We start from the raw sequence: 9,846 nt of genomic DNA, 5'->3' as shown, positions 1-9,846 counted from the left end.
AATACTTTGAAATTCTTCCGTAATGCCGCTATTATTCTTTCTGTTGTTGCCATTTGTGGTGTGCTTTTGATTGTTGACATGATTTCCAGAACGGCGCACAAGTTTCAGATTAATTGCAAATTTTTGTTGAAGTCGGTCAATATGTTCTGGAATCGCAAATCTTCAGCCGAAAATAGATCAGATATTATAATTTACAGGAGACACCAATTTGGGCTGCCCTGCTCTTGCTAGATATGGCTGAGTTCCTGAGTCAGATAAATTTTAAGCAATCACATCTATGACAAACCTCGCAGCACGTTGCTTTGTTCCTTGAGAAACCTCTACCGCCAGGTTTTGCCAATTCAGCATGACGAGCGTGTAAAATGGTAAAAGGAAAAAAAAAAAAAAAAGAGTTCTTTATTCAATTTTCTTTTGAAATATGAAAAAGGTGGCTGAAACTCTTCAACTCTTTCAAAATGTAAAGACTTTTTTTATCTGATTATTCTTCATAGCTTGTGAATAATAGTGCTGTACTCCTCTCTCTTTATTGCTTGAAAGACCTGATTTGAGTGTTGTATAGGTTATTTTTCAGTGTTCTTTTGTGAAGGAATCTGAAGTTCCTCTTTCTTGTTTTCAATTTCTAGTCCTTAACAGTTCCCTCCAAAAACTGTGTTGAGATATTTGTAGTTTGTCAAACTTATATATTCAACTGCTGCAGCATGTTACCTGTAGAAGGGCAGTCGTTTGTCAGAAAACAACTGTTATGCGCTTTATTTATAATTATGAATTCAAGTTGCATATAAAAAAAGTTGATTAATTTCGTTGGGACATATTGTAAGGTTGCTCTTGAAGATTCTCAACCTTGTGGATAAGAGATGAAGGATGTATCATCTGATGATAAAACATAGTTTCATTCTATTGGAAGAATTACAACAGCAACAAACAGAGACTCTTCCCACTTTTTGTTTGTGGCATTTGGATTTAGTTGTCTTGTGTATGATTGGGAAAATTCTTGTTTTGTTTGTATTACATGTTTCATGGCAAAGTTAGGACTCCTCTAATTGTGTTTGCTATCGTGGTGAAAGAAGCAGTTTCTCTGGTGTTTTGCAGACTTTGATTTGAGTCTTCGTGTTCTTTCTACTTCCTAGTCACTAATGAAGTATAGTTTCCTTTTGGCGCTGAGCAAAAGGTGGAAAAGCTTTCTGATGTTACTAAAAAGTTAATGTATAGTTTCTCTGCCAACAGAGAAGTAGTGCAATATTTGTATTGCTAATGCCGCTTTCTTAATTACTTCTTTCCCTCAGATATGTGATCTCAGTGTTGGAATTTTTCTAACAATTCTAGATGTTGCAGTGATCACTTGGTAGCAAATCTCACGAAAATGAAGGGTGTAATCCTCATTTCCTCATATAACAAGTATTAAAACATACCCACCAGACGTGCTATATCCTTTATACTTTATTGGTAAGGAAAAGACATCTGCTGGGCTTCTTGTTGATTCTATTATCATGATTCTTTCCAGTGCACTGCCTCTAAAGATACCAATAGTAGAAAGGAGAGCGACAGGCCCTGAAGCATTTATTTAAGGAAAGCGCAAGTACCTGTTATTACAATAGAATTTGCACATATACAGTTGTGTGCTCTGCTGATACATCTTGCTTATGATTCGTGAAATAGGTGGACAAGGAAACATCATATCAACACATTTCTAGCAGTTTTAGGCGGGTCGTGATGTTATAATAGCATGAGCGGATATCCTTTGTTGGAAATTAAAATTTTTTGGCGAGAAATCTGAAGAGGAGCCCATACAAAAAGAAGTTTGAAGTTTGGTGGAAATCACACCTAGCTTCTTCTTTGAAGGCTCTTGATCATTAATCTCTTTGCAAGTAACCTGACCACAGATAAATTGCGGTGCCCCAGTCAGCAAGCAGAATGTGAGCTTGTTAAAAGAAGCTTATGTCCAAATTTAGCTGCGGTTACATACTGGTAATAACACAAGCCCGTTGCAATAACCTTGTTAGGACAGCTCAGAGTCCTGTTATAATGGTGATAGGGCTTACACTGTTGACTGAATTCTTGTGCTTGATTTCAGGATACTGAACCAAATAAATGCATGGTAACCGGGCCGGGCATGATAGATTAATGGGAAAAATGGAATTTTCTCAACTTGTTATCCCCCAGTGGCATCATGTAAGCATATTCGATATGAAACTAAACAAATTCAGGCACTTGGATGCTCTATTTGGCAGTAAATGTTAAGCCTGTCCTGACTGAACAAGCAAGCCTTGTGGATGGAATAATTTAAGGATGGTAACTATAAACAATTGACAGATTACTGTAACCCTGCAATCGTACCAGAAGCTGAATCAGTGATGCCTGTAGTCCTATGCTTAAGGACTATTGGCATGCTTTGTAGGTTTTGATATGCCACTTACGTTTTGGAGTACGTAATCAAGTCTCGTAACAGGAGTATACTTGCGGAATATAATTACTAGTCTCTATATTGTTACAAGCGTACAAGGTATGGGGAAAAGATGAGATGAAAAATGAGGGAGATGTGTGTCTTTGTCCGCTGGCGCTGTTCAAACTAGAAATCCTGTTACGGGGTGTAAGCGAGGCTGGCTCAAACAAAGCCAAGTTCTGCTTTAATCTTACCTCTCAGCAGTAGAAGCTACATGACCATACATATTTGGTGTGCGATGCAATTGGGTCTGTCTTGCAGAGCTTCCAGTGGAAACAGATTCCTCCGAAGTCTTATTGAGATTGTTTCTCTCCTAGAACAAACCCTCAATGTGAAGTGGTCAGGATGATGAAGGGCTAAAAGCCTTGAAACACTGTATCCTTCTCTATCACTAGTCGAGATCTTGACCCTGATGGTCATGCCTTGGCTCACTTTATTTTGAGCACAAAATTTGATAATGATGGCTTGATGAGCAAGTGAGCCACATGCTTTTGTGCATAATTTCTTCTAGTCAACTAATTTTCACCAAGCTGGCGTTGGGGGATGGAGCCAACAAAGGGTGGTTGAAGATGACAATGGCAAAGGACCCATCATCCATGTATCATGTATGCAGTTGTAGATCAACAGCTGCCCCTGACCGCTCACAGCTCAGAAGCGCTGTAATGAGGAGATCCTGTTGAAGCGGATAAAGGGGAAGAGTTAGGCACTTAGGCGGAAGGAAATAGGGCGTGGACCCTACACAGGCAACGAGTCTGTCCGCCATTTATATTTGTTTCTAGTTTGGATTGTGGTATGGCCAAACTCTACCTAACACACGTGAATGCCCTAGCGCATATTTTTGTTGGTATTAGGTCCAGTTTTGATTAAGGCAAAGGGAAATGGGCACCCAAAGGAAAAGCACAATTGGGCATGGGCTGCCTCTGCGTTGCTACTAGTTCTAACCAGTAGCCGCCTTCCTCTTTCCTTGGATCCCATCTCGGCCTCACGCCTCCTGTACCTCGCTACGAGTTTCTTTATTTTATTTTATTTTATATTTATTATCATCCATAAACGATAATTCCATCATTCCATATCTCCCACTGGTGGATTTTTCCTATTGTATACTATATTTTATGGGGAACAACCAAGTGATCCAATATAGAAAGTAGATTTCTTTATTAAATGAAGCCACAGCCCACAAGACTTGATTCAATAAACAATTATAGAAAGCCAATGATAACATAACTGCCACTGTTATCCTTGTTTTGGAAACCCATGCTGCTTATTTTATTATATCTTCGTGTTGGAGGATGCCAATTGCATGCCACCACGAAATCGTGTAATTATTATATTATTATTTTATGTTATCATGGTGGTCCCTGCTAGCTGGTAATGGTAAAGTGCTAGTCTTTCAAGGCGGTGGTCGAGTTTTTTTGTGCGTTGCTTCTATAATGAGATTGGAGATGGATTCTGGGTTTACTGGCCGAGCTTGGGATTCTCATTTCCAAGCTCTTCTGCGAACTACCTCTTCTTCTTCCCATCACAGTTACAGATAGCAGTTGTCCTTTTGCTTCCTCTGCTCGTATCAACAAAGGTTAGCTCCTTACACACCTTTCTATCTTTCTTTTTTATGAGAGTGTGCGTTCATCACTGAATTAATTAATCGCTACTATTTCAGCTTAATAGCTATGTGGATTATTGTTTTGCAATAGCCAGTTTGTTCTATGACCTTGCTCTACCATGTCTGATGAATTATGATGGGAGGGATTCCTTTTAGCTGAGCCACTTTTTTCGTATCTTTTTTTTTTTTTTTGGGGGGGGGGGGGGTGTGGTGGGTGTGGTGTTGGGGATGATCATGATTAAGGTTACTGAATATTATAGCAACCGTAAGTCTGGAACTTGGGTAATTGGTCTGCTCATATGCTGCAGTTATTGATGGAAGAGGACATCATTTCTATAGAACAAAAATCATTCATAGGACTCGTTTGCGACTCTCTGAAATTTTGTGTTATCCTAGCTTTCTCTCAATAATGCAAAAAAAAAAAAAAAACAGACGGGGCAACTTTTCTTTTGTAATGCTATAGGAAAATCAGGATTATTTACGGGTTTAGATGTCAATATTGTCGACTTCTTTGTTTTCTTTTCATGAATTGGTGATAAAAAGTGTTAGAATTTTTGGCATTTTCCGGCTCGGCTACAATTTCTATTGATAAACTTGTTATGATAATGTTCCTGATCCTGATCATGTTCAGGAACAGTGGCAATAATGTCAAGACCTGTTTCTACTTTCAATAGTTAAGCATTCTTTCCTGGTGGTTGTTATTCATGGAGATCTCTTCTTTTGCTTATATAATTAAGTTTCAGGAGAAAATGTCTTCTTCAAGGCCAAGTCATTCATCTAGCAACTCTGGGAGATCAAGGCACAGTGTCAGGATTTATCCTCAACCACAGTTGATGCAAAACTCCATGCAGATTTTGAGGAGTCCGGTAGCTCCTTTGACTATTCAAGTTCGGTGCGTGTAAGTGGAGACCATCAACTTAGGTCAGACAAGGTTACCACAGCTTATCTCCATCAAATACAGAAAGGCAAATTCATCCAACCCTTTGGGTGCTTGCTAGCCTTAGATGAGAAAACTTACAAGGTCATAGCATACAGTGAGAATTCCCCTGAAATGTTGACCATGGTTAGTCATGCAGTCCCGAGTGTTGGGGACCACCCAGTTCTTGGCATTGGAACTGACATAAAAACTATTTTCACAGCCCCCAGTTCCTCTGCATTGCTAAAGGCCCTAGGAATTGGGGAGGTTTCTCTTTTGAATCCAATCTTGGTCCATTGCAAGACTTCTGGGAAGCCCTTTTACGCGATAATCCATCGGGTAACAGGGAGCTTGATCATTGATTTTGAACCTGTAAAGCCCTATGAAGTTCCCATGACTGCTGCTGGGGCCTTGCAGTCATACAAGCTAGCGGCAAAAGCAATTACTCGCTTGCAGTCTCTGCCTAGTGGGAACATGGAAAGGCTTTGTGATACAATGGTGCAGGAGGTTTTTGAACTCACTGGTTATGACAGGGTGATGGCCTATAAATTTCACGATGACGACCATGGGGAAGTGGTTTCTGAGATAACAAAGCCAGGCCTAGAGCCTTACTTAGGTTTGCATTATCCAGCCACTGATATCCCTCAGGCTGCTCGATTTTTGTTTATGAAGAATAAAGTCCGCATGATTGTTGATTGTCGCGCAAAACATGTAAAAGTATTTCAAGATGATAAGCTTCCTTTTGACCTAACCTTGTGTGGTTCAACCCTAAGGGCCCCACACAGCTGCCATTTACAGTATATGGAGAACATGAATTCCATTGCTTCTCTGGTTATGGCTGTTATTGTCAATGATGGAGATGAAGAGGGCGATGGCCCTGATTCTGCACAGCCACAACAAAAAAGAAAGAGACTGTGGGGTTTGGTAGTGTGCCATAACACCACTCCTAGGTTTGTTCCATTCCCCCTCAGGTATGCCTGTGAGTTTCTAGCTCAAGTCTTTGCCATCCATGTCAATAAGGAGATAGAGTTGGAAAATCAAATTATCGAGAAGAATATTCTGCGTACCCAGACCCTTTTGTGTGATATGCTTTTGCGGGATGCACCCATGGGTATTGTATCACAAAGCCCAAACATAATGGATTTGGTGAAATGTGATGGGGCTGCCTTATTATACAAGAACAAAATATGGAAACTAGGAGTAACTCCAAGTGATTTCCAGCTGCATGAGATAGCATCATGGCTTTCTGAGTATCATATGGATTCCACAGGTCTGAGTACTGATAGCTTGTATGATGCTGGGTTCCCAGGGGCATTGGCTCTTGGCGATGTAGTATGTGGAATGGCAGCTGTGAGGATAACCCTCAAGGATATGCTTTTCTGGTTCCGGTCCCATACTGCTGCAGAAATTCGATGGGGTGGTGCAAAGCATGAACTTGGTGAGAAGGATGATGGCAGGAAGATGCACCCAAGGTCATCATTCAAGGCTTTCCTTGAAGTTGTCAAGACGAGGAGTATGCCATGGAAGGACTATGAAATGGATGCAATCCATTCTTTGCAGCTTATTCTAAGGAATGCATTCAAAGATAATGAGACCACAGATACTAACACTACTGCCATACATTCAAAGCTCAGTGACCTCAAAATAGAAGGGATGCAAGAACTGGAGGCAGTGACAAGTGAGATGGTTCGTTTAATCGAAACAGCGACGGTGCCAATTTTGGCTGTTGATGTTGATGGCTTGGTTAATGGGTGGAATATGAAAATTGCCGAGTTGACTGGTCTTCCTGTTGATAAAGCAATTGGAAAGCATTTACTCACACTTGTTGAAGATTCTTCTATTGAAACTGTCAAGCAAATGTTATTACTGGCATTGCAGGGTATGTAATATTCCATTTCTTCATATTTTATTAAGTTGATTTACTGAGTGTGTTTTGATGTACATGAGTTCTGCAGCATGTTAGCTCACTGACATTAATGCTGAATGTGAAAGGTTCTTTCTTCTTGCTGTTTTTTCTGTTTCCCTGTTTCCATTTAGTTTCCTTTTATGTAATTAAAAATGCTTTTCCTGATCAGGCAAGGAAGAAAAGAACATCCAATTTGAGATCAAAACTCATGGGTCAAGGATTGAGGCTGGCCCCATCAGTTTAGTTGTCAATGCTTGTGCAAACAGGGATCTTCATGAAAATGTTGTGGGGGTTTGTTTTGTGGCACAAGATATAACTGGTCAGAAGATTGTCATGGACAAATTCACCCGGATTGAAGGTGATTACAAAGCAATTGTACAAAATCCAAACCCACTGATTCCTCCCATATTTGGCATGGATGAATTTGGCTGGTGCTCTGAGTGGAATCCAGCTATGACAAAGTTAACTGGGTGGAAGCGAGACGAAGTGGTAGATAAAATGCTGTTGGGGGAGGTTTTTGGGACCCACATTGCATGCTGTCGTCTCAAGAATCAAGAATCTTTTGTCAATCTTGGTGTTGTACTTAATAATGCCGTGACCGGTCATGAGCCTGAAAAGGTTCCTTTTGGTTTCTTTGCTCGCAGTGGAAAGTATGTAGAATGCTTGTTATGTGTAAATAAGAAATTGGACAGAGAGGGTGCTGTCACTGGTGTCTTTTGTTTCTTGCAGCTGGCAAGCCATGAGCTGCAACAAGCACTTCATGTCCAGCGATTATCAGAGCAAACTGCCATGAAAAGATTGAAAGCATTAGCTTATCTGAAAAGGCAGATCCGTAATCCTCTTTCTGGGATTATTTTTTCAAGGAAAATGATGGAGGGCACAGAATTGGGACCAGAACAAAAACACCTTCTGCAGACTAGTACCCTGTGCCAGCGCCAGCTTAGCAAAATACTTGATGATTCAGATCTTGATAGCATCATTGACGGGTATGAAAACATCCTTTAAAACATGATCTTATTATTATTATTTTTTAATATCAGCAATAAACAGCTGCAGCATAAACTTTTGAAACATTTTCTTACTGTCAGACATAAGACTATGTGTTACAAAGCTTTACATGAAACTATTAACTTAAACTTGATTCATTTTATTAGCCCAAATTTTGTTGCTTCAGGATTAATATGGCTTTGTATTCTTTGGAACTTTTAAGCCCAAGCATATAGCGATAGCATATTTTCTGAGTCCAAACATCAGGGGTTTTATCAAACTTTGTTCACCACCCACATGGATGGCTTTTCTAATATTCTGGACTTGTTCTTTCTTGATGCATAATTTCTCTCCATCTTTTCCTTCTCTTCCCTAGAGAACCATAAATCCTTTATGCATAATGACATCAATTTCCTTAAACTTCTGCTATGGTTTCTCTCATCTTGTTCTCAGTCAGAATTGAAATTTTTAACTATATAAGCATTTCCTACTCTCTTGACAAGCCTCTCCATTTATATAAGTCTTGGTTGTGTAACCCTCAGTACTTTGGATGTGTGATTTTTATTGTCTAGTGCTTAACTTTCTTAACTTTTTCCCTTCTTTCTGTTTTCTGAATTCTAATAGCTACTTGGATCTTGAAATGATTGACTTCACCCTGCATGAGGTATTGGTTGCTTCTATTAGTCAAGTGATGATGAAGAGCAATGGGAAAGGTATCCGCATAGTCAATGATACAGAAGAAGAGGTCATGACTGAGACCTTGTATGGAGATAGTGTTAGACTTCAACAGGTCTTGGCTGATTTCTTGTTGATATCAGTTAATTTTACACCAAATGGAGGCCAACTTGTTGTTGTAGCTAGCTTGACCAAAGATAAACTTGGACAGTCTGTTCATCTTGCACATTTGGAGCTCAGGTACTACTTTCTTTCATAAATATGCATTCATACTGATAGTTGGAGATATCCTAAAAGTACATTAAAAAAAAAAAAAGGAGAATGTGCCTGCGCGCCAAATTAAGTGCATCATGTTCCTCTTTTTTCATATTAATTCATCAGTAGTAAGTATATGTAGCTGGCATATGTATGTGATATGCCTTAGTTTTAGGCACAAGTGAAGTCTTCCTTTTATGAAGTCAGCCAAAGTAAAAGGATTTTGTATATATTTTGGGGGCAGGATAACACATGCAGGTGGCGGAGTGCCAGAAGCATTGCTGAACCAAATGTTTGGAAGTGATGGAGATGCATCAGAGGAGGGTATCAGTTTGCTCATCAGCCGAAAGTTGGTAAAACTCATGAATGGAGATATCCAGTATTTAAGGGAAGCAGGCAGGTCAACTTTCATCGTGACCATCGAACTAGCTGCAGCAAATAGGTCCAGAACCTAACTGATATTCATGGAAATAATGAGACGATGGTTTTGTACAGTGAAGGAGAAATTTGGAGTTTGGCACTGTGTCATGCCACAGCATGTGGTTTTTATTTGTTGATTTGCACTTGAAGTTGCAGATAGAGGTATTTGGATAAGTTGTGTTGGTGGGAGTGTAGGATTTGTTTTCAGTTATTTAGTAAGGGATTGAATGGGCCAGTAAGGGTGAGAGGCGTAGTTGCAATCAACTGCTTGCATATTGAAGGGATTGAAACATGTAATTGTTTCAGTGATATCTGATATGTTGGAGTCATTTTTGTGTGTTCATGCTGGGTGAGCTTGTAGCTGTAGACTGTGATTTGAGTTTGTTGTGAAGTTATGCTTTTTGAGATGGTGAAGGCTAAGTTTAAGGGTTGATATGAAGTTGCAATCCTAAGATATAATAAAAAACACTTGAATCAAATGTTTGGGTGTATGAGTTGTGGTTATTAAATCAAATGTTAGAGTGCGTGAGTCGTTGTTATAAAATACAAGTTGTTTTCAAGTTGAATTTCCATAACATGTTGACACAATTACCAAATTTTACTACATGCATACCTTCGCAATTTTCTCCTCACGGAATTAGCAGTCT

General features: G+C 39.6%; 1 protein-coding gene across 3 annotated transcripts; it reads left to right on the top strand.

Annotated features, from left to right (window-relative positions):
• On the top strand, nt 1–9,540 carry PHYA (phytochrome A). 3 transcript variants are annotated; one of them, XM_089783289.1, is made up of 6 exons: nt 1–1,965; nt 2,072–4,013; nt 4,784–6,835; nt 7,032–7,848; nt 8,474–8,764; nt 9,024–9,540. In XM_089783289.1, exons 3-6 carry the CDS (start codon nt 5,092–5,094, stop codon nt 9,232–9,234), a joined length of 3,063 nt encoding a protein of 1,020 aa, XP_089639415.1. In that variant the 5' UTR covers nt 1–1,965; nt 2,072–4,013; nt 4,784–5,091; the 3' UTR covers nt 9,235–9,540. The 3 variants fall into 3 exon arrangements, with proteins under 3 accessions (XP_089639415.1, XP_089639414.1, XP_021281567.2); XM_089783288.1 differs by having other exon boundaries at nt 4,778–6,835; XM_021425892.2 differs by having other exon boundaries at nt 1–4,013; nt 4,778–6,835.
• Nucleotides 9,541–9,846: the final 306 nt, after the last annotated feature.

The sequence above is a fragment of the Theobroma umbraticum genome, unplaced genomic scaffold, assembly GCF_002168275.2.
Source record: "Theobroma umbraticum cultivar Fairchild unplaced genomic scaffold, ASM216827v3 scaffold_147.0, whole genome shotgun sequence".
Classification (NCBI taxonomy): domain Eukaryota; kingdom Viridiplantae; phylum Streptophyta; class Magnoliopsida; order Malvales; family Malvaceae; genus Theobroma; species Theobroma umbraticum.
The sequence above is the reverse complement of the archived record's forward strand: the minus strand, read 5'-3'. Positions and strand labels throughout refer to the sequence as shown.